This window comes from Equus caballus, chromosome 1 (assembly GCF_041296265.1).
Source record: "Equus caballus isolate H_3958 breed thoroughbred chromosome 1, TB-T2T, whole genome shotgun sequence".
Taxonomy (NCBI): domain Eukaryota; kingdom Metazoa; phylum Chordata; class Mammalia; order Perissodactyla; family Equidae; genus Equus; species Equus caballus.
The window spans coordinates 185,483,199-185,510,442 of NC_091684.1; the positions used below are offsets into that span (position 1 = coordinate 185,483,199).

The following is a 27,244-nucleotide window of genomic DNA, read 5'->3' on the forward strand; positions in this document are numbered from 1 at the left end:
AAAGCAACAAAAAACCTGCCAAACCTTACCTTATATGTAAAAATGACATAAATTTTATATTTTGAAAATGGCTTAGATCTGGAAATAGACTTTTTCTTTCTCTCTTGACATAAGCGTAAAACTTCAGTATCCTGCTGCTTTCTTCTTGGCTAGGCATGCGTGTGTCTGACCTTTTCTCCTTGACTTTTGTTAGCATTCTTATAAAAGGCTGGTGTTTTTATCTTGTCTACTTTGATTCATTTTCTCTGAAATCCTCCTTCAGTTTTTTGGAGATTGTATAAGCTGACTCCTTATATGGTATCTGAAGTACTCTTTCTCCTGGCTTTATTGTTTAAGATGTTTCTTTCTCCTATTTTTTTCCCCCACTCATTGTATCTTAATGGTTTGTCAATTGAAAAAAGATAATTATAGTCCACAAGTATACTTTATATTTTGTGGTACCAATGGAAAAGTACTGAATTTGGTTTTAGGAGACCTTGTTTAGCGTCCCACTGAGTAAGTGTGTGATAGAAATTTGGGCAAGTCAACTTAGATTTTTCAATGTATAAAATAAGAAAATAACATTTACCTTATGAGATGGTTTTAAGAATTAAATGAGGGGCTGGCCCGGTGGCGCAGCAGTTAAGTTCACATGTTCCACTTCTCAGCGGCCTGGGGTTCACCAGTTCCAATCCCGAGTGTGGACATGGCACCGCTTGGCAAACCATGCTGTGGTAGGTGTTCCACATATAAAGTGGAAGAAGATGGGCATGGATGTTAGCTCAGGGCCAGTCTTCCTCAGCAAACAGAGGAGGATTGGCAGTAGTTAGCTCAGGGCTAATCTTCCTCAAAAAAAAAAAAAAAAGAGTCAAATGAAATAATAAATTAAAAGTACTTTCTAACTTAGAGGTTTGAAAAAAAATTTTAATGTAGTACTTGATATTAATGCTTTAATAAGCTAATGGATTAAATAATTTTGGGACCATCTTTGAGCTCAGTTAGTCCAGCCTCTCATTTAAGAGCAACAGAGAGTCAGTTTCACATGTTTATTGGAAGAACCGGGATTAGAATCTTTTTTTCTGATTCCTCATCCAGGGCTTTTTCTAATAATTATTATTAAATAATAAATCATAACTTAAACCATTGTGTAGTCTTTGGAATTCAGAACAAATAAAACAAAGCTTTCCGGACAGTTTTCCCTGTTGTGTAATCCTATGCTGTTTGTGTTTATAGTAGAGAAAAAAGAAGCCAGGGAGAAGAGCTTGGTGAGAAGTAGAATAACAGCTGTTGCTTGAATTGGCAGCTTCTCTGTTCTTGTTACTGTGCTGCTAGGGAATGAACAAGGAGAAGTCCCTCTAAAGAAAAAGATCAGTTCCATTTTTATCAGACTCCTTTAATGAGGGCTAGAGAAATCTGATAAGCCTCTGTAGGACATGAAAGCAGTTGAAGATGAGAATTCATTCAAGAAGTATTTGCAGGCCTACATTTTTGCAGACATTTTTCGTGGCACCAGGGATATAGCAGTAAACCAAATAGAGTAAAATCCCTGCCCTCTTGGAGCTTACAGTCTAGTGTGTAAACATTTATTTAGATGAGCAGCAAAAGCCTCATCTTTTCGTAAGACTTTGTAGCTTATGACTTTTAACCACAATGCCTTGCAACTCAGCAAATATGTGATGATAGTTATTAGTGGAGGATAGTTTCTTTTAAACTCTGTTCATCTGCTCTGAGAGGAAGTAGTCAGGCTGCTAGGTCAGACTGGGTCATTTTCTTTTGTTATATTTTCCTCCATGGTAGTCCAGTTAAGCAGATATTGTGAGTATAAAGTGCTGTGTATCAGCAACGGGGTGTTCAATGACATGGAAAACTTCATTGGCAACATCTGTCATGTAGTAACTTTCTTTGGCTTGTATATTGTCTTTACTATTATTACTTTAATATAGGAATAAAGTTGTGGCAATTAATGGTTGAATAAAACTAAGTAGAATGCCTTATTTTGATAAAATGACTAGACATTTATTAAGATTATCTCTCTAAGGCTAACTGGAAAATTCCCCCGCCCCCCCCAATAGTGTAGTAGTGTTTTATTAAGCTATGATAGTATATGATGAATGGTCAACCATTGTTTTTATATGCTTGAAATGATATGCTGGGCATTTTAAACTTTTATTTATTTATTTATTTGCAGGTATTAAATGCTATGCTAAAAGAAGTATGTACAGCGTTATTGGAAGCAGATGTTAATATTAAACTAGTGAAGCAACTAAGAGAAAATGTAAAGTAAGTTAAATTAATCAGGTAAAAAAACAGGCCAAACTAAATTTAGTTTACTGGGATGAGGAGCTAACTAGAAAAGTCTGCTATATCATGAAACATTTCTGCTATACAGCACTGGGAAAGAATAAAACTCATATGTTGGAAGACTGCATATATAGTATGTTTCCATAATGATGGTTCAAAGAATAAACTACATGTGGCTTTCATTTAATTGTGGATTTCTTTCTGTTTTACTACTCTTTTATTTGGATGGATTCAGTCATATACTCTATAGTATTTTAATATAAAAGCCTTTTAACAATTCAGATTCTTCATAGAAAAGTGGTGCCATTTTGTCCTCTTCGGGCTTATGATGACATTAATCAGCCTCTTTCATTTTTGGAGAATTCTATTCTTTTTTGTTCCCCTTTTGGTTTTTCTGTCCATATTTGAATGAGGGAATAATGTGTGTGGTCTCAGTTATTGTGTTCATCGGGAGAGGCACTGGCTGGGGCAGGGCACAGAGAATAACACAGGCACCTCACTTAACTCCTTGAATCATAGCCCTTGTCATGCTCAGGCCATCCCTTCTTTTGTATTGTTAGACTGGCTAATAAATGTAGAACTACTAGCATTTAAGCATTTAGAACTAGAGAAAGTAGTCCTATTTTCTGCTAGGCGTAAAGATGTATAAGGTATTTATGCTGCAAGAAAAGTACATATAGTTAATACTTTGCAATGATATGGGGACAAATTAATGTTTAGACTTAAAAAAAAAAAGCCTTAAAAAACTAACCAAAGTTTTGCATCTAATGTTTCATGGTAAATTCTTTGTGGTATAGACTTATGAATCTGTAGTAATTATATGCATGTTAATTAGAAGACTATTAATATGAATGATTGAATATTCGTACGTTCTTTGGAGCAGAAACTTCTTTTTTAGTGTGTCTTAACTAGCTTTCCTCCCTCCTACCCCTAAATGCCATCATCGTTTAGGTCTGCTATTGATCTTGAAGAGATGGCATCTGGTCTTAACAAAAGAAAGATGATCCAGCATGCTGTGTTTAAGGAGCTTGTGAAGGTAAGCGCGTAGCAAGATTAGGCTGTGATTCTCTGTGGGTTCAGTGGGCAAAAATACATCAGCACTGCAAATAAGAATACTGTTTCAGAATACTTTATGTTTTTATAGAATATTCATCTGGTGAATATTCTATATTAAAAATATTAATTGAAGGATTGATATTTTTGTATTAATTCTATTTGTAATAATTCCGTATTAAAAATAAAAATTGAGATTATTAACTCTTTTAAGGTGGCCTTGTTTTTTTTTAAAGATTGGCACCTGAGCTAACAACTGTTGCCAATCTTCTTTTTGTTTTTTTCTGCTTTTTCTCTTCAAATCCCCCACAGTTGTATATTTTAGTTGTGAGTCCTTCTAGTTGTGGCATATGGGATGCCGCCTCAGCATGGCCTGATGGGGCGGTGCCATGTCTGCGCCGGGGATCCGAACCAGCAAAACCCTGGAATGCCAAAGCGGAGCACACGAACTTGACCACTTGGCCATGGGGCCAGCCCCGTATGAAAGCAATTTTGACCTTACTTTGTATACCACTGCTCTAGACCATAAGCTCCTGATAGAAAGACCAGTCTTATTCATTCTGTAATCACAGCATTTGGCACACGGCCTGGAATAAAGCAAATACTCAATAAATGCTTAACGAAGCACTTGATGCTCCAGAATTGCCTATGGATGCCAACCCCTAATAATAAAAATTTTCACTCATCCTGTGTTGACCTCACATGCTAGATGAAAAGCAATCTGGAAATAACGTGAGGAGTCCTACATAAGGACTTTGGAGATGAGACCTGGGTCTGCAACTAACTAGCTGTCTCACTTTTCTCAACTGCAAACTGAGAAGTATGACTGGATAAATTCTCTGACCTCTTTTAGGTCTGAATTTCTTTTTTTTATCAATTAGTCTACAGGACTAAACTGAAATGACAAAATCTGAGACACTAAACTTTTTCAAAGTACCAATGAGCTCTGCTAGAACCAAAGGAGTAAATGAAACTATTCATGTGATATACAGCAAAATACTAGGAGACCATTAGCAGACATCTGCTGCTCTAAAAAAAATTTTTTTTAGCTCCTTCCATTTTTTTCCCCTGCCCTTGGACCATACCCTACCATACGTATTTTTTAAAGCTCTAAGATTTTCACCACAATTTTCATTACAGCAGCAGTAACATCAGTTCTAAGGTGAGACAGGGCAATAGGCTGTATTTACTAATTGCAAAATACAACTTCACTGATTCAAAACTGCACATAATCTAGGCAAGAGCTGAGATATTTGGTCTTTTCAAAAGGAATTCTATACACAATGAACAGTGTAGAAAAGAACACTTGCCAAGAGTGACTTTTTGTACAAAAGTAGGACCTTCAATAGGTAAAACTTGAGACTAAAAGAGAATAAACTTAAAGACGCCCTTCCATCATTAATCTATAGTGAAGTTTTACTTTTGTAATTTGGCTTTGGCATCTTTCCAAGAATGGCACTGGCCTTCGTACTTGTGCTTAGAATTTTATATTCAGAAAAGTCTACAATAAAAATAGGCCACTCTTGGGGCCAGCCCAATGGCCGAGCGGTTAAGTTTGCGCGCTCTGCTTTGGTGGCCTGGGGTTTCACCAGTTTGGATCCTGGGTGCGGACATGGCACCGCCCATCAGGCCATTTTGAGGCGGCATCCCACATAGCACAACAGAGGCACTCACAACTAGAATGTACAACTATGTACTGGGGGGCTTTGGGGAAAAGAAGAAGGGAAAAAAAAAAGATTGGCAACAGATGTTAGCTCAGGTGCCAATCTTTAAAAGGAAAAAAAACTTTTCATCATAACACTAAGACATTATTTGCCTTTTTTGCCCTTTTCACTGTGTTGGTATTTGCACTGATAGTGCAAAAGCAATGGTGGGTAAAACTCCCTAGCATAAATCAAGGCAGTGGTGCCAAACTATACTAGTAGAACTGGTACTCTTTATGACCACACTTGCAGTAAAAAAATAAATAAATAAAAATGGTGGTTTCACTTATGAGTGTTCTTGATGGAACAGTAGAAATTATTAATTGAATTAAATCTTGACCCTTAAGTATACACGTCTATGTAAGATTTTATGTGATGGAATGGGAAATATGTAGGAAGTTCTTTTGCTGCATACTGAAGTTTGATGGTTGTCTTGAGGAAAAGCACATGTGATTATTTGATTGCAAGCTGAGCTAGCTGCTTCTTTAATAGAACACCTTTTTTACATGAACGAACAACAGACAGATAATCTGTGGTTATTCAGATTTGAGTATTTGGCATTGTCTCCAAAGTAAATAAAATGAGCCTGTCACTTTAAGGCAAATAGCTAACAATATTGTGGCCAGTGATAAAATTCGAGATTTCAAGTGAAAACTAGAAACTTGTTTTTCCACCATAAGTTTGATAGTGTCCAAATACTTACTTTTCTGATGAGATCAGTGTTCATATTAATAAATACAGTTTTTTGATGTTGTATAGTGAAGTGTGTTAACAATGGGAGATATGCATAACTCAGTAAACCGGTATTTTCTAAGTGACTAAGGATTACAAAGTCGTTCACCACTGTAAGATCCATTCAAAGTGCAAGATAGAATAACAGATTTTAATGTAACAGAGTATGAAAGTTTATATGGTTTCAGATTTCACATTGCAACTAACCTGTACAATCTACCATGATTATAAAGGAGTCCTGTGACTGAAAAGTTCAGTACTGCTGTTTTAGGGTGCAGGAAGAAGACAAGATAGATTTATAAAATAATTATTCAGTAGAACATATATGTTCCAAATAGTAGGTTCATAGACAGCGGAATGATTCTGCCGTGAGATAATGGAGAATGAAGGTGAATGTGGAGTAGCATCAGTGTTCTGAAAGAACTAGAAGGAAGGGGCGTGGATTTATGCTCCATAGATTTTGCCTGTTTCAGAAGTATGCTTAAGGCTAGACCTATACCTGGGAAAGAGATAACAAAATGTGTTTTTTTCCTTCCTTCTCTACCATATGGCTTTCCTCAAAATTCAGGTGTAATATGGATTATGTGGCCTTTATGGTATTTTCTAGCATAGGCTTAGCAGATTTTTTTCTTAAGGAGTAGATAGTTTATTCTTTGTGGGCCATTTGGTCTCTGTTGCAACTGTAGTCATGTGCCACATAACAATGTTTCTGTCAGCAATGGACTGCGTATATCATGGTGTATAAGTATAAGATTATGCTGGAGCTGAAAAATTCCTATTGCTTAGTGATGTCATAGCAATCATAATGTTGTAGTGCAACATATTACTCACGTGTTTGTGATGATACTGGTATAAGCAAACCTACTGTGCTGCCAGTCGTGTAAAAGCATAGCACGGAGAATTATGTACAGTACGTAATACTTGATAATAAACGACTGTGTTACTTTTATGTATTAACTATACTATACTTTTTATTGTTATTTTAGAGTATGCTCTTTCTACTTATAAAAAAATGTTTACTGTAAAGCAGCATGCTGTGTTATGCTGGCAGCAGCCTCATATATCTCGTGTTTACCAGGTGTCTTGATTGCATCATTTTCTCTTGTGCTTGATTTAATCTTATCTTTTTTTGTTGAATCCTGTCCTCGCAGTGTACAAAATCCACTACTAATGTTGCCAATAAGAGGCTACGTTGAGTGGTTGACCTAGAAATGAAATTAAAAGTGAGTAAGGACTACAAAGGTGGAAAATCAGTGATGGTTATTGCTTACCAGTCAGGCGTGTCCCATTCCACCATAGCTACTACGCTGAAGAACAAGAACAAAGTGGTGGGAGCTGTTAAAGGATCTGCTTCATTGAAGGCAGCAACACAAAAATTTGAGAAGGGCCTATATCAGACATGAGGAAATTTTTTTTTTTGAGAAAGATTAGCCCTGATCTAACATCTGCTGCCAATCCTCCTCTTTTTGCTCGGGAAGACTGGCCCTGAGCTAACATCCGTGCTCATCTTCCTCCACTTTATATGTGGGACACCTGCCGCAGCATGGCTTGCCGAGCGATGCCATGTCCACACTCGGGATCTGAACTGGCGAACCCTGGGCCGCTGAAGTGGAATGTGTGAACTTAACTGCTGTGCCATCGGGCTGGCCCCAGACATGAAGAAATTTCTAATGAACTGGATTGAAGACCAGACACAGAAGTATATCCCACTGGGCCCTATGATGATCACGGCCAACGCAAAGTGCTTGAGATGTTGAAAGAAGAGGCTGGACCCAACTATGATGTTGAATTTACTGCTAGCTCTGGATGGTTTAAACGTTTCACAAATTGTTATTCATTACATAATGTGAAAGTGAATTTGTGTCGATGTGAAGGCAGCTGAGAAATTTTTGGAAACTCTAGATAAGCTGATTGTGGAGGAAAAATATTTGCCAAAGCAAATATTCAATATGGATGAAACCTCCCTATTCTGGAAATGGATGCCTGAAAGGACTTTCATCCATTAGGAGGCCAGATTTCAAGGCTTTTAAGGACAAAGTAACAGTCTTGCTTGGGGGCAATGTTGCAGGCTACAAATTGAAACCTGCTCATATGGCACAGTGAGAACCCCAGGGCCTTCAAGCATGTCAATAAGCACACACTGCCAGTGTGCTACAGGAGCAATAAGAAGTCATGGGTGACCCAGCTCCTTTTCCAAGATGCCCTCCTGAATCGCTCTGCCAATGAAGTGGAGAAGTGCTGTTTGGAGAATAACATACCTTTCAAGATTTTGCTTGTTGATAATGCTCCCGGACATCCTTCTTTTATTGGTGATCTACATCCCAGTATCAGAGTGATGTTTCTCCCTCCAAACACCACCTCTTTGATCCAACCAATGAATCAAGGAGTTATAGCATCTTTCAAGGTATACTACCTGAGGAGGACCTTTGCCCAGGCTATTGCTGCAACTGAGGAGACACTGATGCAATTCGAGAAGGATTACAATATCTATGACTGCATCAAGAAACTTCCTTGGGCTTGGGGTGCTGTCACCAAGGAGTGGATGAATGGCATCTGGAAGAAGACACTTGAGAGGTTCATCCATGACTTCAGTGGATTTGCTGAGGATGAGGAGGCTGCAAACATCAGCAAGGCCGTGGTTGCGATGGCGAGCAGCTCTAACCTGGATGTGATGAGGACGATGCTGAGGAGCTCCCAGAGGTGGTTCCTGAGGAACTGACTCATGAGGAGTTGTTGGAACTGGAACAGGAAAGCAGAGCCAAAGAAGAGGCAAGAGAAAAGGAAACTGTGGGAGAAGAAAAATGAGAACCCTCAAGAAAATGCACAGGGAAGAATTTAGCAGAAGCTTTTGCAGACTTCCGCAAGCTCCCTAAAAAGTTTGAAAACATGAACCTCAACACCAAAAGGTTTTCATTAATGCAGAGGAATGTTCGTGGTGTATTATCTGCTTATAGGCAAATCTATGATGAAAAGAACAAACAAACCAAGAAACCACTATGGATGTATTTCTGAAAAGTGTGACATCTCCTCACAAAGAGCCTCAGGCAGGTCCTGCGGGAGGTATCCCAGAAGAAGGCATTGTTATCATAGGAGATGATGGCTGCATGAGTGTACTGCCCCTGACGACCTTACAGTGGGACAGGATGTGGAAGTGGAAGTGGAAGACAGTGATATTGGTGATCCTGACCCTGTGTAGGCCTAGTCTAATGTGTGTGTTCGTGTCTTAGTTTTTAACAGAAAAATTTAAAAAGTAAAAAAATAAAATAAAATAAAATTATAGAATAAAGATATAAAGAAACTGTACAATGTGGGTTTTTGTTTTTTTTTTTTGAGGAAGATTAGCCCTGAGCTAACATCTGCCGCCAATTCTCCTCTTTTTGCTGAGGAAGACTGGCCCTGAGCTAACATCCGTGCCCATCTTCCTCTACTTTATATGTGGGATGCCTGCCACAGCATGGCTTGACAGGTGGTTCATAGGTCTGCACCTGGGATCTGAACCTGTGAACCCCCGGCTGCCAAAGCAGAATGTGCGAACTTAACTGCTGCACCACCAGGCTGACCCCTGTACAATGTGTTTTAAGCTAAGTGTTATTCCAAAAGAGTCAAAAAATTTTTTTAATTAAAGTTTATAAAGTAAAAAACGTTACAATAAGCTAAAGTTAATTTATCAAAGAAAGAAAATATTTTTTATCAATTTAGTGTAGCCTAAATGTGTAGTGTTTATCAAGTCTACAGTAGTATACAGAAATGCCCCAGGCCTTCACATTCCCTCACCACTCACTCACTGACTCACCCAGAGCAAGTTCCAGTCCTGCAGGCTCCATTCATGGTGAGTGCCCTATACAAGTGTACCATTTTGTATCTTTTATAGCATACCTTTACTGTACCTTTTTTTATGTTTAGATCACAAATACCATTGTGTTACCGTTGTCTGCAGTATTCAATACAGTAATATGCTGCACAGGTTTGTAGCCTAGGAGCAATAGGCTGTGTACCATAAAGCCTGGGTGTGTAGTAGGCTATACCATCTAGGTTTGTGTAAGTGCACTCTGATGTTCGCACAATGATGAAGTTGCCTAACAATGTATTTCTTAGAACGTATCCCCATCTTTAGTGACACATGCGTGTACTCAGCTCTGCTGTTGTAGCACCGAAGCAGTAAATGAATGGGTGTGGCTGTGGTCCATTACAACTTTATTTACATGTAGTTTGCCAGCCTCAGGTCTAGGACTTAAACTACTGTTCTGGCTTTATTATCTTATGGAGATACATGTTTCAAGCTCCAAACAACTGACTCACAAATGAATTATTTTTTAAATGAACTTTAAAAAGGCCTCATGCTTGTTAGTTTGGGGACTGTCCATATATGAACCTTAATTTTCCACTGACTGTCATTATAAAATTAGTGATTATCTTTACTAGCCCTCTACATATGATAACTTTATAGAACAGTATATCTTAACATTGGAGAATTTGACATTTGACCTGGAAAGTCTTTCACGTGTAATTTGTAATTTTGCTCATACGTAAACATTTGTCAAATTGAACATGAAGCTATATGCTGTCCCAGTATGGTAGCCTCTAGCCACATGTGGTTATTGAGCACTTGTAATGTGGCTAGTCCCAACTGAGATGTACTTTAAGTATGAAATATATGAAATCTAGTCCAAATTTGAAGACCTAGCATGAGAAAAGGGAATATAAAAATCTCATTAATTTTTCAATGTAAATTACATGTTGAATGATAATATTTTGGATATATCAGGTTAAATAAAGAATTAAAGTTAATATTGCTTGTTTTTCATTTTTTCAATGTCATTACTAGAAATTTAAAAGTTCATATGTGGTTTCTACATATATTTTTATATTTCTGCAGTGCTTATGTGGATTGCTTCTTTGGCTCAAACTTGGTCTCACATTTTCTTCACAGCCCAGCTTGTTCTAGAAAATGTTTTGCGATTTTTACTCTGAATTGGTTTTAGAGTATAGATTTGCTTGTGACTTTGCAATGCATTATTTTAAATTCTGAAATTTCACTATGTGCATACAAAGGAAAATAGAGTTGAATTAGACTGGTAGGATTATGGTTGCCTTTTATACCAAAACATCCTTAAATTATTTTTACAATTTAAAAGAGGGATTTTGAATGTAAGCATATGTTAACCTGATGTTATTTTGATTTTATTTTTGGGATGTAGCTTGTGGACCCTGGAGTTAAAGCATGGACACCCACTAAAGGAAAACAGAACGTGATCATGTTTGTTGGATTGCAAGGGAGTGGTAAAACAACAACATGTTCAAAGGTAAACTATGCTTAGTTTAAAAACAAAGTCGTAGAGAAGATGTTTATATAAATCAAGTTTTATGTTAAGGCCAAGCTTTGTGGAATCTTGCTTTACAACTTTGTGTTACTTGATGTATCGTGTTTTTGCAATAGCTTTTTGTAGGATAAGAAGAGTTCCATAGTCTCTCGTGTGATTGCTTTTTCTAAGATTGGTAGAATTCTATATAACTATGGTATTTCTTTTACCAAAAAGACTGTTTCTGTCCTTTAAGGAGGTGAGGATATGATTTTTGGAGAAGAGAACATGGAAAATTTACCTTATCTCCTCTGGCTTAAGACTCCCTTTTTACAGTGTCCCACTCAGCATAATATAGATCTTCATTTTGCATGTCCTTATGCTAATTTTTAATTCATTAGACCATCCTTTCCTCCAGAATTGAGTGCCTCAACTTTGTTACCAGATTATGTGATTGTTTGTTTTTGCTTAATTAACATCAAAAGTAGTTAACATGTTTTACTCTGGTCATTTGTTGCTTGATCATTTTATATCCTTTGATTGTGACTATATGGCAGTTAGAGTTTAAACTCTTTAGGAAATTTGTTGTATTCAAAAATTTAATGATAGCACTTTCAGGAGAATATGAGCAGTTTACCTTTACTCCGTAAGTAAATAAAAAGGGTAAACAGAAAAATATATATATAATAATTTGTATTTATTGATACTATATTTTTTAATCTTCCTTTCCCAGTTGGCATATTATTACCAGAGGAAAGGTTGGAAGACGTGTTTGATATGTGCAGACACATTCAGAGCTGGTAAGGTGTTGAAATTTGAAAATTGTTTTCTGTAGTTTTTATTTTCAAGTTCGAGGACTCATTAACTCATTATCTCGTAGGGGCTTTTGACCAACTAAAACAGAATGCTACCAAAGCAAGAATTCCGTTCTATGGAAGGTGAGTTTCTGTTTTTAACTTTGATACTACTGTGCCTCATCTTTTCTGTCTGACTTTTTGTTTTATGCTCTCTGTTTGCATTTTAATATATACTTATAAGCTTAAATGCTTTCTGGAACAAAGTGGGGGCATAGTTAATAAATTGTTATCTTTTATTATTATAACATGACTCCTCTGATGCAGCCTGGTAGATTGGAGTGGACATTGTTTAGTTTATTATTCTGCCTGTACTTATCATCCTGCCTCACATGCTTTCCCACCTCCTGCTTCTCTATTCCTGTTGTTTCTTTTAACACCCATCTGAAGCATTCCTCAGTTAACCCCACACTGGTTATTTTCCATACTGTCTGTTTCGTCAGTACTACGTCATTTAAAAACGTTTGTGTTTGATTACCCTAAAATGGCTTCTAATCTGTGGTTATCTCAGGGAGAGCTCCTGATCGTTGCTATCCTTCATTTGAGACATTGCTGTTCAGTTAGGTGGTTTATGTATGTTAGAATGAGTAATTAAAAGAATCGAGTCTAGATTGAATTTAGAAGGACTTATTTGGACTTATTTGAGGGAAGAGCATTTTTCTTAAAATTATTAATGTAAATAGTCTGTAATACCCTCAGGAAGAAAGTTTACAGAAGCTAAAATTTGGGGTAGTTAAATGAATGTTATCATTTTGTTAGTCATTACCATCTACTCTTTGGCCAAAAAAGCTGGTGAACTTTGGCTATGGTATGTTCTTTATTTAAAATTTGTTTCTTTGTTTTTTTTTTTTTTTTGATAAATTCTAACAGGTAGATCAAAGAATAATACTAGGAATTTTATTTTTAGAATAAGAACTGTTTCTGATATAGATTTTAAAATCAAAGGATAATAGTTAACGTCTTTAGGGGTGACAATTTGCAAATGGTATAATTTAGCTGATAATTACTAAACCATCAACCAAAGCCAGAGCATTAATTTGTCTCCAGTATTCTCAATAGCATTTATTAAATTCGCTCTCCTTTGCTCATGTACCCTTAGAAAACATACTGCGCGTGTGGAGTGAAGTATTAGATCACTGTTTCCTCGGAGGGATGAAGAGGAAGGGAATGGGGCTGGGGAGGAACTTGAACTGTAGCTCCAGTGTTAAATTTACGTGTTAGCAGTTATTTTTTGAGCGGTAGATACAGGACTATTTGTTTTATTATCATTTGTTCTTTTTTTTTTAAACACTATTTTAATTAAAAATTTTGAATTAAAGAAGTGAAAGCACTAACAGTTCACTTCCCAGTTACCAGTTTTTAACATGTCCATCTGTGCTTTTTTCAATATCTGTACAAAGGAACACACACATATATAGAGAGAGAAATAGATTATTTTAAATTGAAATGGAACCTCACAGTACTTTGCACTTTGATTGCTGTGGTAGTGGTTATATGGGTTGTGTAAATTTGTCAAAACTCATCAAAATGAACACTGAAAATAGTGCATTTATGGTATGTAAATATACCACTGTTGAGTTGGTTAAAAATGGGATCTTAAGATAGTGATTACCTTAGGAGGGAGTGAGGTGCTGGTTATGTTGTTTCTTGATCTGGATGTATTTGCTTTGTGAAAATTTACGATTTGTGCATCTTTTCTATATATATGTTATACTTTATTATAACGTTTACTAAAAGGATGGGCTCTTAATAGTTCTGGAATAGACAGTTTACTGTTTAAGGTAATTCTTTCTATGGTGTCGTTGTATTCCATTGTATGCATGTATATAATTAATCAGTCCCCTTCTTATGAACATCTTCATTCATATTTCTTTGCACGTTTACAAGTTTTATTTTAACTGTATCTTTATCATATTTAAAAATATCTGGTAATGCTAATCTCTGTCTTCTTTTTCAACATTTTTTTGCCTATTCTCACCTGCTTATTTTCCTGGATAAATTTTAGAATTCTGTGTTAAGTTCCAAAAAGAAAAACGTCCCTAGGATTTTGATTTGAACTACACTGAAACCAGTTAATTTAGGGGAGAACTGTCATCTTTACTGTATTTGTCTAGTTTTGTTAAGAAACCTGTGTCTTTTTTGTTAAAAAATTTTTCCTTAAATAGAGTAATTTTCTTCGTTTAAATCTCACACATATTCTTATTAAGTGTATTCCTACCTGATTTTTGTTATTGTTGTTAATTTAGGGGAAACTTTTTTTTTAACATTATTTGCTTTTTGTTTGACAGTATTGATCTGTATAAAGAGTTGCCACTAATCAAAAGAAAACAATTTAAAATGCAATCTCGTTTCTTGATTTTCAAGTTGAAAAGATTTTTGAGAATTGTGAAAATGTAGTGAAATAGAAATGAAATTAAACTTTTATTGAGGACATTTTCCTTTTAAAGATCAAAAGCCTAACTGATCAGAGCATTTGATCCAAATTCAACTTATAGGAGTATGTCATAACAATTTCAAAGAAACAACATTGTGTACTATTCATATTGGCTATATTTTTAATACCAAGAAATTGGAAAAACCTTAAATGGCCAACAATGGGGCATTTATTTAATAAGTGATAGCATAGCTATCTGATGGAATGCTATATAGCCTAAAGGTCATGTTTTACAAGAATATTTAATGGTTTTATAAAATGCTTACAAAAGGGTGTTAAATGGAAAAGCATGTGTGAAACACTGTGTAACACAAGTTCAATTACTAGAGAAAATGTAAAAAAAAACTTGAGAGAAACAACTCATTCTGAAAGACATTCAGTGGAATCATACAGGATTTTGTAATTAGAAAACTGGGTACAGCTTCATGCTGCTCTTAGAAGTGGGTTGCTATCTTTAACACTTATTAGATTTTATTCTTCTAAATTGGAAGTGTGATCATTATGACTTTTTCAGACTAGGTTGAAGGTACACTTAACAGTTTCCAAATTATTACTATTTGGAAGTTTTGCTGTTGTGGTTGTCGTTAAATCATTTGTTGTTGTTAAATAGCTATACAGAAATGGATCCTGTTATCATTGCCTCGGAAGGAGTGGAGAAATTCAAAAATGAAAATTTTGAAATTATTATTGTTGATACAAGTGGCCGCCATAAACAAGAAGACTCTCTATTTGAAGAAATGCTTCAAGTTGCTAATGCTATAGTAAGTAGCTTTCGATTTAACCACATTAGAAGGACTTTGGTTTATTTAATTATAGGCCCTGATTGAGTTTTTGATCCATATAAATTATTTTTTTGCCTGTAAGACAGTTTCCAAGTAATTTAATTCTCTTTTGGGCACCTATATCTGTATGATAAGAACTTAATCTTCTCTACATTAAATATGAAATTTTCATGAGTAAATATAAAAAAAAATTTCCTGGAGCTGGCCCCATGGCTGAGCAGTTAAGTTCACACACTCTGCTTCGGCAGCCCAGGGTTTTGATGGTTCAGATCCTGGGCATAGACCTGGCACCGCTCATCAAGCCATGCCGAGGTGGTGTTCCACATAGCAGAACTAGAAGGACCTACAACTAGGATATACAACTATGTGCTAGGGAGTTTTGGGGAGAAGAAGGAAAAGAAAAAAGAAGATTGGCGACAGATGTTGGCTCAGGGCCAATCTTAAAAAAAAAATTTGCTTTCTCACTTGATCATCATTTTAGCATGTATAAGAAAAAATTAAAAAGTTAAGAATGTAACCTTTAATATCTGTTGAATTTCCTTTCTGTAAATTATTTAAATTAGGGGCCGGCCTGGTGGTGCAGCGGTTAAGTTTGCACATTCCGCTTCTTGGTGGCCCGGGGTTCGCCCGTTCAGATCCCGGGTGCAGACATGGCACCTCTTGGCATGCCATGCTGTGGTAGGCGTCCCACATATAAAGTAGAGGAAGATGGGCACGGATGTTAGCTCAGGGCTCAGAAAAAAGAGGAGGACTGGCAGTAGTTAGCTCGGGGCTAATCTTCCTCAAAAAAAAAAAAATAAATAAAATAAATAATTTAAATTAAATTAGAAACATTTACTTTAGATGAATTTTGAAAGATTTTTAAAATGAGGCATTTTAAAAAACTAATCATCCTTTAGTGTCTCTTGAAAATTTTGATGGAAGCTGGGGGCCGGTGCCATGACTGAGTGGTTGGGCTCATGCACTCCACTTCGGTGGCTCAGGGTTCCACAGGTTCAGATCCTGGGCACAGACATGGCACTGCTCATCAAGCTCTGTTGAAGTGGCGTCCCACATAGCACAACCAGAAGGACCTACAGCTAGAATAAACAACTATGTACTGGGGGGGCTTTGGGGAGAAGAAGAAGAAAAAAAGAGAAAAAAAAAGAAGATTGGTAACAGATGTTAGCTCAAGTGCCAATCTTAAAAAAAAAAAAAACGTGTGATGCAAGCTAAGGAATGCCAAGGATTACTGGCAATCACCAGAAGCTAGGAGAGAGGCATGAAGCAGATTCTCCCTCAGAGCCTCCAGAAGGAACCAACACCTTGAGTTTTGGACTGCCGGCCTCCAGACTATGCAAAAATAAATTTCTGTTGTTTTAAGCTAAAAAAAAAAAATTGTGATGGAGATAACTTGAGGAGAAGAAGCAGTTTATAGGTAATCTGTAGCAAATATTATGAACCCGTGTTTTGCCATTGGGGTGTTGGCAGTACTTCTTTGGTTAGTGGTTAATGCTAGTAAGTTTCTTTCTAGCTATGCCGTTATTTTGACCTAGATTAGCAGAGCTAAGGGAAATAGCCTCACCTTATGTTATTCATGTTGGTTTCAGTGCATACTCTTCTACTTTTTATTTTTCTCTGATTTATTTCTGCTATTCCCCTTGTCTAGAATATTCCTCCTGATCTTTGCATAACTTTTTCCTCTTTATTCAGGCCTCAGCTCAAATTTACCTACAGAGAGGCCTTCCCTGATTGCCCTACCTAAAGAAGTCTCCCAGACCTCAAACCTGACACTCTTCTATTCATTTTAATTATTGTTCACCTGAAATATTTATTTGCCTATTTGGTATCTGTCTCCTCTGTAAGTCCTACGACGACTAAGGATTTTCTTATTCCTCTCTTTGTCTCAGGACCTAAATGCTGCCTACTACATAGTACTCCCTCGATAAATATTTATTGGTTGAATGAATAATTACTTATAATAAATGTTTTTCTATAGCTTGTAATGATGAAATTTGCTTAAGATCGGAAAAACATCTGTCTTTTCTATTTAAATTTTCTAGCAACCTGATAACATTGTTTATGTGATGGATGCCTCCATTGGGCAAGCTTGTGAAGCTCAAGCTAAGGCTTTTAAAGATAAAGTAGATGTAGCTTCAGTAATAGTGACAAAACTTGATGGCCATGCGAAAGGAGGTGGTGCCCTCAGTGCGTAAGTATCGTGGTGCTTTTGTCCTGTGTCTTGGTCTTATATGGGTGTGTGTGTGTGTTTGTGTCTTTTTGGCTTTCTTATTGATCATTTAAAACATAATTCCAATAGTGGACCTAATATGGTCTATAAAAGAAGTTGAAATGGAAACAGAATTTTGGAGTCTCTCTGATACAGTTCTGTTTTAACTAGTGGAAAGAAGCTTGACCTGTGTACCTTTATCTGTTTAGTTTTTAAATCTGCTATAAATTTGTTTTCCTTTTTGAGGTTATTTTATGTTTGTTTTTTTTTGTAGAGTTGCTGCCACAAAAAGTCCAATTATTTTCATTGGTACTGGGGAACATATAGATGACTTTGAGCCTTTTAAAACACAGCCTTTCATCAGCAAACTTCTTGGTACGTACAGTGATGAAGATGTAGAAAACCTCCAAGAAATAGCATGGATCTTTAGATTAGGCTTTTAATCCTGCCCTCTGACTTATTAGTTCAGGAAAATCATTTGCTTCTAAGATTTATCTTCCTCACTTAAAATAAGGATGATGGTTATCTGCTTCCTGTGGTTAGAGTGGTAAAATGGCCATTAGATGGAAAGTTCTTTGGAAAAGTTTTAGAGTGCAATGCAAAAATGTGTGATAGTACTGATAGCAGTGGTAATGGCAGTAAAACTTTTGCAATCTCCAAGTGTTATTAGTTAGCATGGAATTTGGAGTTTAAGGCTGGGCTGGAGTAGCTGCTTTGTCACTTAACCTCCCTAGCTTTGGTTTCTCACCTGTAGTAGGAGTACCTGACCCGCCTCTCTCCTAGGTTATTATATATGTATGTATTTTGTATAATGTAAAGCAGAGTATACCATTAGTTGTTAATTTTTCTTTTTTGAGTCTTATAGGTATGGGTGACATTGAAGGACTGATAGATAAAGTCAATGAGCTGAAGTTGGATGACAATGAAGCACTTATAGAGAAGTTGAAACATGGTATATGAGTGGCGAAAAGCACGTGATCTTAGATGTCTTCCCTTGATTTCTTTTTGATAAAGTTACTATTTGTTTTAAATGATAAACTGCTATTAAAGTCAATTCTTCAGATTTTATTTTATTTTATTTATTTTTTGATGAGAAAGATTATCCCTGAGCTAACATCTGTGCCAGTCTTTCCCCCCCCACTTTATATGTGGGTTGCTGCCACAGCATGGCTGACAAGTAGTGTAGATCCGTGCTCCGGATCTGAACCTGCCAACCTGGGCTGCCCAAGTGCATCGTGACAAACTTAACCGCTACGCTGCAGGGCCAGTCCCCAGATGTTTATCCTTTTAGATGATTTATATGCACATCGTTTTAAATCTCAGACAGCTGAGCAATTATAGAATTGAGTGTTTTTATTTTCTTTCTTGTAATCGAATTGCCTTAAGGTTAAAATTGAGACTTACATTGGGTTCCTTGAAGTAAAACAGGTTAAAAGTAAATTAGAATGTTTTCTTATGATCTGTGTTTACTTATAAATTATGTATATATGTAATAAAATATATAAAAAAAATTTAAAAGAATGAGACCAAGTACACACACACACACACTCACACTCACACACACACACACACTCTCACACACACACAATTTTCTTCACACCACACTCTTATAGAGAAGTATATCGTTGTGATTAAGACCTCAGGTTCTTAAACCTAACATACCTGAATTTGTATCTGATCTATTTTTATCTGTATAACTTTTTCAAATTACTTAACCCCAATTTCTTCATCTGTAAAAAGTAGATAATACTAAGTATCTTACTCATAGAGTGTGAAGATTAAATTAGCTGATAAATGTAAAATGTCCACATCAGAAGTGTTCAACATATATTATTATTGACCATTTCTCTTTTTCTCACAATGGTCTTGCTCTTAATTTCCTTGCCCACATACTGTCCTGCGTCTTTGCTCCTTCTCACTCATCTTGTCAGGTACTATGCCTTTACCTCTGTCTTAAGTGTTGGTGTTTTTCAGGGATCATTCTAGGCCATCCTCTTTCTCTGGAGCTTCAAGCTGATATCTATATGTTTACTAGACCATTCTTGGATGTTCCATAGACACTTCAACAGATCCTTATCTTCCCATCCCAACCTCCCACCCATTGTCATCATCAGTGAATGTTAGGATCATTTGTCTGGTTGCCAGAGTCAGAAACTTGGGTGTTGTCATTGACTTTTATCTCCTCCTCACTCTGCTCACCCCTTTCCCATCAGTCAATTAGTCCTAGTGATTCTGCCTCCTAAATATCTCCATTCCATCCCCTGCAACGATGCAAGTTCCTCTCTTGCCTAGATTGTTTATTCTGTCTTTTAACAGATCTTCCAGTTTCTTGGACCCTTCTCCTTGGATCTAGTTTTTATACTTTAGCCAAAAGGATCTTGCAGAAATGCAAATCTGTTCCCCTTACTGCCTGTCTTAAAATCTTTCAGTGGCTTCCCATTGCCCCTAGAATATTTTTAAATGACTCTACCATTTAGCCCTTATCTTTTGTGTCCCGTTTTGACACTGTTCTCAGCATTCCCTGTGCCGGTCATGCTGCCTTTCTCTCAATTTCTCAAATGTACATGGCTGCCTTTCACCTCTAGGCCTTTGCCCTTGCTAATCCCTCTGCCTGTTAGACAGGTATCCTCTCTTCTTCCTGCTTCTGCACTACTCTCCACCGGCCAAACTGGCTAACTCCGACTCATACTTAGGTCCTTTCTTAAATGTCCTCCTTCAGGGACATTTTTACCTGATCCCTAGACTAGGTTACAACCCTCTGCTTCCATATGTTTCCGTTGCACCCTATAATTGTTGTTTTATGGTATTATTGTTGTAGTATGGCAATTATTTGATGCCTGTCTTTCCTGCTTGAAAGTGAAGGTAGGTTTCATAGCTGTGTTTTTCATCTTTTATGTTCATCTATCTTGCACAGTTTCTGGCATTTAGCAGGTCCTTAGTAAATATTTGCTGATGAATGAATCTGTCCTGCCTTACTGCTTATTCCTTCTGCCTTCCTCTATCTCGATTAGCCCTACCACTGCTTCCACTACCACACTAATGGGTAATATATTCCTAGTCAGTCTGCTTTCTGACTCCTAGGTGTCTTCTTATGTCTCTGCATTTTGCTTCTGCTCCTAACATTCTACTCTTTTCTGAGGTCGCCAAGGGCCTCCTAATTTCCAAATGTGGTGACGTTCTCTTTATTCTTGGTTTCCAGTATTTAACAGTATTATCTGCCTTTTCTATTTTCAAACTCTTCACTTGGGTTTCATGATAGTGGATTTCCTATATTATCATAGCTTCTATTGCCACTCTGAAAAACGGCCAAAGATATATTTCAACCTTCACCTTCTCTACCCGTTTAATTCTGTATTTCTAGCTGCCAGCTATAACATTTCTTTTAAAATATTTTACTGCCACTTCAAATTCAGAATGCCTAAACCCAAATACCTTTTCCATTTATATCTTTTTTAGGACGTAAATAGAAAATACTCCTCCTCCTTTGTCTTATTCCTTCTCTGTTGTTTTTTTTTAATTGAAGTTAATTTACATATAATGAAATACTGGGATCCTAAGGCTGTCATTCCATCAGTTTTGACAAATGCACAATAACCCACACTCCATCAGGAAACACAACATTTCCATTACTTTAGGAAGTTTGCTTATTCTCCTTCTCAGTAAATACTTCATATTAGAGGAATCCTAGAGTATGTCCTTTTTGCCCCACCTGGTTGTGTTGGCTCAGCGTAGTGTCTTTGACATTCCCCCATGTAGTCGTACTTACCTGTAGCTCGTTCTTTTACTGCTGAGTAGTAGTTCATCCACAGTCTGTCAATTTTCCAGTTCATGGACAGCTAAGCTGTTTTAGAAACTCCAGATAACCTTCTACAGAGTTTTTGCCATTGTACATTCTCACCAGCAATATGTGAGAGTTCTGCTTGCACCACATACTTTTTAACTTTTGGTGTTGTCAGGCTTTTTAATTTTAGTCATCCTAGTGGGTATAGTTTGTCTGCTGTGTTTTCAGATTTCTTGTGTGTTTGTGTCCATTCTCTTTGATAGAAGGTAAGCCTCTCTAGGATAAGATCTGTGTATCTCTGTATTCTCCATTGCATTCATCCTGTGATCTTGCACATAATAACTGCTCAGTGAATATTTATTCATTGGATATTTGGTAAGTGTGCTTCAAGGTGAACCCGTGATTAAGGAAAAGGTTAGTTTTATTGAATGGAAATGTACATTCTCTAATATTTCTGAATCGTTTGTATTGTATTTCAGGTCAGTTTACGTTGCGAGACATGTATGAACAATTTCAAAATATCATGAAAATGGGCCCCTTCAGTCAGATCTTGGTTAGTTGTCCTACAAGGTTTTTTTCTATCTATCTTCTTTTGTTTTTCATTAAAATATCTAAGAATAGATACACTAGCTTTAATTATTTTTGCTGTATGGGTAAAAATAGGTTTTAAAAACTTAGTGTCATTATTAAAACTAGTAGTTAAATGTCAGCATTCTGAACAATTAAAAAATCTTAAACTAGTTTTTGATTTTATATTTAAATATATCTGTTTTAGGGGATGATCCCTGGTTTTGGAACAGATTTCATGAGCAAAGGAAATGAACAGGAGTCAATGGCAAGGTTAAAGAAATTAATGACGATAATGGATAGTATGAACGATCAAGGTAAGGTGGAACATTACTTCACTTGGAGTACAATGTTTTGAATATCAGCAAGTTAAGAGTTTTGTGGTGTTCTTGTGGACAAGATGGGGAATAATTTAGACTGAAAGATTATTGTTAGGGAGATCTGTAGCTGCTTGAAAGCTCTTACTCAAAGGGTTATGATTATTGGATTGACTTTATCTTTGAGAGAAATGTCTAGAACAGTGCTGCTTTAAATGAATTCCATGGAAAGAACACTGGTTCCTCATGATGTTGATAGAAATAACTTGAAAGGGGAGTTCTGTAGTCAAATAAATTTGGGGGAATGCTAGGTTAAAGAAACTAATAAGCTTATTTATTCTAAGTCTCCTCAGAACTCTAATATGCTAACCTGAGTTGGGAATCTCTCAAAGCGGGATAGTTTAAGCAGTGTTTACAAACTTATTGTGCTCTGACACTCTCAAGGTTTCAGTCTTACAGAAGTACACTGCTCTGTCTCTGTAATCCTGTGTTGTCACTCCCTCCTGTGTTTCCAGGTCTTTCATCTGGTCCTTGGTCCATTAGCATTTCTAGTCTCATGCCCTCTTTGTCTCTCTCCCAGTCTTTTAGCACCCTTTACCCAGCCCCTGTATGCCAAACATTTATTACCCTTTTTTAGGTCTTCTGCTTTACCACTTGACCTCTGACCTCATTCACAAAGAAATACAGGCTTTTAGCATAGAATTCCCTCAACCTTTGGCTGACTTACCTATAAGGTTAGGACAGCCACAAACCGTTCTTCAAGCTTTTTCAAGGACCTCTCTCCACAAATAAAATCCTTTCCTATATCTCCAGTCTCTCCTTACCTTCTGACTTTTTTTCCCATCAGCATATAAACATTTTTAAGTTCGCATTTTCTGGGCTTTACTTTTCCCGCATACTTTTACTCTCTTTTCAGTCAAGCTTCTTAAAGGAACAGTTTGTATCCTTCTCAAACTACTGAAATCTGACTTCTGTCCCCACCACCACCCCAAGATAGATCATACAAAGATCTCCGGTAGCCTTCTGGTCTTCTCCAGGGGGTGCTTTGCAGTCTTTTTCTTCACAGTATTGGATGTTGGTAATCACCTTTTTTTCTTGGTCTTTCATCTTTACCTTTCTTGTTAACTCAGTCTCTTTCTCAGCCCACCTCTTAAATGAATATAACTACAGGGTTCTGTCCTCATCCAGTGCTTCTTATCATTCTGCTCATTTTCTTTAAATAATTCATCACATCTGTGCTTTTTCTACTTAACTCGTTATTTTTTGCAGTCACTACCTCTTTCCTCAGAACTAGGCTTTCATAGTAACCCAAGTAAGATTGTGTCTTTCTTATCTCTGTATCTTCAACACTGCAAAAAGTTTTGCATGTAGAATTAATAATTGCAGCCATATCTAGAGTATTTACTCTGTCCTAGGCACTGTCCTGAGCACTTTACATATATTAATCCATTTAATCATCACAACAAGTCTTAGGGGACAATTCTGGGATCAAAGTCTATTATCATCTGGTTTTTACAGATTAGGAAACTGAGATGCAGGGAAGTCGCCTAATTTGCCCAAGGTCACTAGGTAGACTGGGAAGAGCCTGGGCCTCCGACTCAGGCTTTCAGGCTCCAGAGTCGGCACTCTGGATCCCCTCCTCTCTAGGTGCTCACTAAATGGTGGACAGACATCTCTATTTACATGTTTGAAAGTTTTCCAAGGCACATCAGATCCAAAATGGAGTGCTTCTCCTTAGTGCGCGACACTTCCATCTCTCAGTCACCCAAACTAGAAAGTGGAGTCAACTTAGATTTCTACCCATGCTGATATTCTGTCTCATGGTTCTGTGGATTATGCAGATAGAGGAATTGAAGGGCCTCACTTTTCTCCTTTTGGTTGTGTCAGTTTTGCTTCATTTATTTTGAAGCTCTTTTGTTGGGTGCAGACACATTTAGGATTATTATGTCTTCTTGGTGAATTGACCCTTTTATCATTAGGTACATAATGTCCTCCTTTGTCTGATACTAATACAGCCACTTCAGCTTTCTTTTAATTAGTTGTTTGCATTGTATGTCTTTTTCCATCCTTTTCTTTTAAGCTGCCTGTATCGTTATATTTGAAGTGAGTTTTGTGTCAACAGCATGTAATTGGGTTATGTTCTTTTCTTTTAATTTAAAGAGATCACATTCTGGTGATCTCTTTTATCTGATATATTATTGATATATTAGGATTTAGTTCTGCCATTTTATTATTTGTTCTGTTTATTCCCTCTGATTTTTGTTCTTCTGTTTTTTCTTTCCTATTTTCTTGTGGATTACTTGAACATTATTTGGTATTCTATTTTAATGTACCTATAGTGTTTTTGACTATATCACTTTGAATAGTTGTCTTAGTGGTTGCTCTAGGTGTTATAGTATACATACATATTTAACTTACCACAGTCTACTCATATCAGTATTTTGCCACTTCAAGTGGAATGTAGAAGCCTTAACATCACCTCAGATTTAGTGATTTCTACTTCCTAAATATTTCTCCTATCTTCCCTCTTCTCTTCGTCCCTGTATCCCCTGCATTAGTTCATACACTCCTCATTTCTTACCTGGATTGCTACAGTAGCCTCCTAACGTTCCCCTTTTTTTGCACTCCTCTTTTCAGTCTGTCTTCCTCACTGCCACAAGAATGGTTTTTCTAAACAAATAATTCTGGGGTCAGAATCTTTCGGTGGTTCTTTATTGTCATCATGGTGAATTCCAGACTCCTAAGCCTGGCACACAAGTTCTGTTATAATCTTATCCTTACCTACTTTTGCAACCTCTTAAATCTCTCAGCTCTTACCCATGCTTGGTTCCTTCTACACAAAACTATTTTCATTTATTCTAGGAATCTGTGTTGTGCTTCCTGGAGTGTCCCTTGCTCCTTTCTCTTCTTTACATAACTCAAACTTGTCCTTCAGGACTACTCAGCGAAGGAGAAACTGCTAGCATGGAGTCTGTCCTGACTTGCCTTCTTCTCTAAATTGTGTCTCCCTCTGCTGTTTGCGTAATTCCTTCATATTGCTTACCATGATGTGCTGATACTAGCTTATCTTCTTTCTTTCACTCCTTTTGAGCTCTTGGAAGGAATACGATACATATTTCCTAAATATTTTATAGTGAAGATATGACTTAAAAGCTTCATTTATGAAATGGATTTAGAGGTTTTAATGAACTCAAGTTTATTGTGAGATAATTTGATCTTTCTTTGTTTTTCATTGGTAATCAAACTTCACCTGGATTTCAGGTCACTTCTGGACAATATGCTTAGAGGGTATAGACAAAGGAGAAGATGTATTTAGGAACTCAGGATAACAGATGGGGTTCTAAACCATGTTATAAGAGGAACAGTCAAAAGAATTGGATATTTGTCCAATTCTAGAGAAAATTGCTAGGAGGCACGGTGGCTCTCAAATATTTGAAAGCCTTATTCTTTGTGCCTGGCAAGGAGACATCTAAGCAAACAGGAAGAAGTGCCATGCAAACATAGTTCATTTTAATATGTGAAAAGATTTTCCATAATTACAGGAATAATAGAATGGCATAGATTACCGTGTTTTAGATAGTGGATCGTCTCTCCTGGGGGTATTAAGATTGAGACTAGATGACCACTTATTGGGAGATGTTGTAGAGAGAATGCAGACATAATAGAAATTTTGACTATAGTCCATCCCATCCCTGAGATTGTATGCAACTAAGGCCGGAAGAAAGGCACCTCATGTTCTAAGAGTTATCAAAACTCTGGAGGGAATTAACTCATTCTTTATGTTACAGAAAGGATTAAAATACTAGTAGTAATTACTTGATTATAGGAAATATAACAATTACTCTTTTGATTATAGATAGAACCTACCTACTTCTGCTTGCTTATATGCCTACATTTGTGATTTAAAGGTTAATAGTTATTTAGAGCTAAGGTGAGCACTTTGGTTCTTTTTGGAAATATACCTTATACCTTTGGTATATGTTCTGAGGAGCAGTTGGATATGAGTTATATAAAAGGTGGACGTGGTTTTCAGAATGTTCTGTTTTACTTAAACTGTAGGGTGAATACATGTGTATTTGTTTTATTGTTTTTATAGCTTATGACTATTATAAATATTCTTTTGAATATATTCCATGTTTAATTTTTAAAAATCAGATGGAAGCATGGCAGATGATAATATTTGTTAACTCTGGTGGTATTTTGACCATTATATTTGTTTTTCTGTGTGTAAGATATTTGCACATAACTGCTTTGGTAATGAATGTTAATTGCATGTAAGTGAAAGTAATTGACCCTTGCTTACAGAACTTGACAGTACCGATGGTGCCAAGGTTTTTAGTAAGCAACCAGGAAGAATCCAAAGAGTAGCAAGAGGATCAGGTGTATCAACAAGAGATGTTCAAGAACTTTTGACACAATATACCAAGTTTGCACAGATGGTAAAAAAGATGGGAGGTATAAAAGGACTTTTCAAAGGTAAGAAAAATAACAAACTTATCATTAGTTAACACACTGAAAGGAAAGAAAGAAGTTGAGGAACTAAAAGTGACAGCCAGGGAGTACTGCCAGTATTGGAAAATATATTGCTGAATTTTCTGTTATGTATTCAAGTACTTCCAGGGTTTATAATGTGATCGGTGATTTATCTGTTTTCAGCTTCCAGATAATAAACGCTAATAGTTAAAAAAGCACACTTAGGGCCAGCCCCATGGCCTAGGGGTTAAGTTCAGTGTGCTCTGCTTCGGCGGCCTAGGGTCAGTTCCCAGGTATGTATCTAGACCACTAGTGGGTGGCCATGCTGTGGTGGCAACCCACATACAAAATAGAGGAAGATTGGCACAGATGTTAGCTCAGGGGGAACCTTCCTCAGCAAAAAAACCCCCAAAAACCCCAAAAACACTTAATGACTTTATTTTTATGAAGATATGTATTAAGGAAAATTTAGAGAATATAAGAAAGTATAAGAAAAAAATTTAAAGTACACATTACCTTTAGTGCCTAGAGAATCCCTTGGGTCCTATTGCAAATAAAATTTGATACAACTAGTGTTTTCTTCTGATACATTATGACTATTTTTCCATGTTGTCAAATATTCTTTAAAATAAAATTTAACTGCTGAATACTGTTCCAGTCATGCAGGTATCTTTGTTTAGTGCAATGCCTCTTTGTTGGATATTTAGGCTGAGTCATCTGCTTCTGTCTCAGTATCAGTTCTTCCGTCAGTTTCTGTGG

The 27,244-nt window shown here is 36.7% G+C and overlaps 1 protein-coding gene across 5 annotated transcripts in view; it reads left to right on the forward strand.

Moving 5' to 3' along the window:
• The window catches only part of SRP54 (signal recognition particle 54), a 79,343-nt gene that overhangs the window by 10,582 nt on the left and 41,517 nt on the right, over window positions 1-27,244 (forward strand). For all 5 annotated transcript variants that reach the window (XM_023623962.2, XM_014734156.3, XM_001491025.7 and 2 more), the window contains 12 exons: window positions 2,168-2,259; window positions 3,232-3,316; window positions 10,967-11,071; window positions 11,802-11,868; window positions 11,949-12,006; window positions 14,967-15,117; window positions 17,181-17,329; window positions 17,622-17,722; window positions 18,213-18,299; window positions 21,608-21,681; window positions 21,904-22,012; window positions 26,318-26,488. In XM_023623962.2, coding sequence (XP_023479730.1) covers window positions 2,168-2,259; window positions 3,232-3,316; window positions 10,967-11,071; window positions 11,802-11,868; window positions 11,949-12,006; window positions 14,967-15,117; window positions 17,181-17,329; window positions 17,622-17,722; window positions 18,213-18,299; window positions 21,608-21,681; window positions 21,904-22,012; window positions 26,318-26,488 — 1,249 coding nt within the window. The remainder of the gene's footprint in view (window positions 1-2,167; window positions 2,260-3,231; window positions 3,317-10,966; window positions 11,072-11,801; window positions 11,869-11,948; window positions 12,007-14,966; window positions 15,118-17,180; window positions 17,330-17,621; window positions 17,723-18,212; window positions 18,300-21,607; window positions 21,682-21,903; window positions 22,013-26,317; window positions 26,489-27,244) is intronic.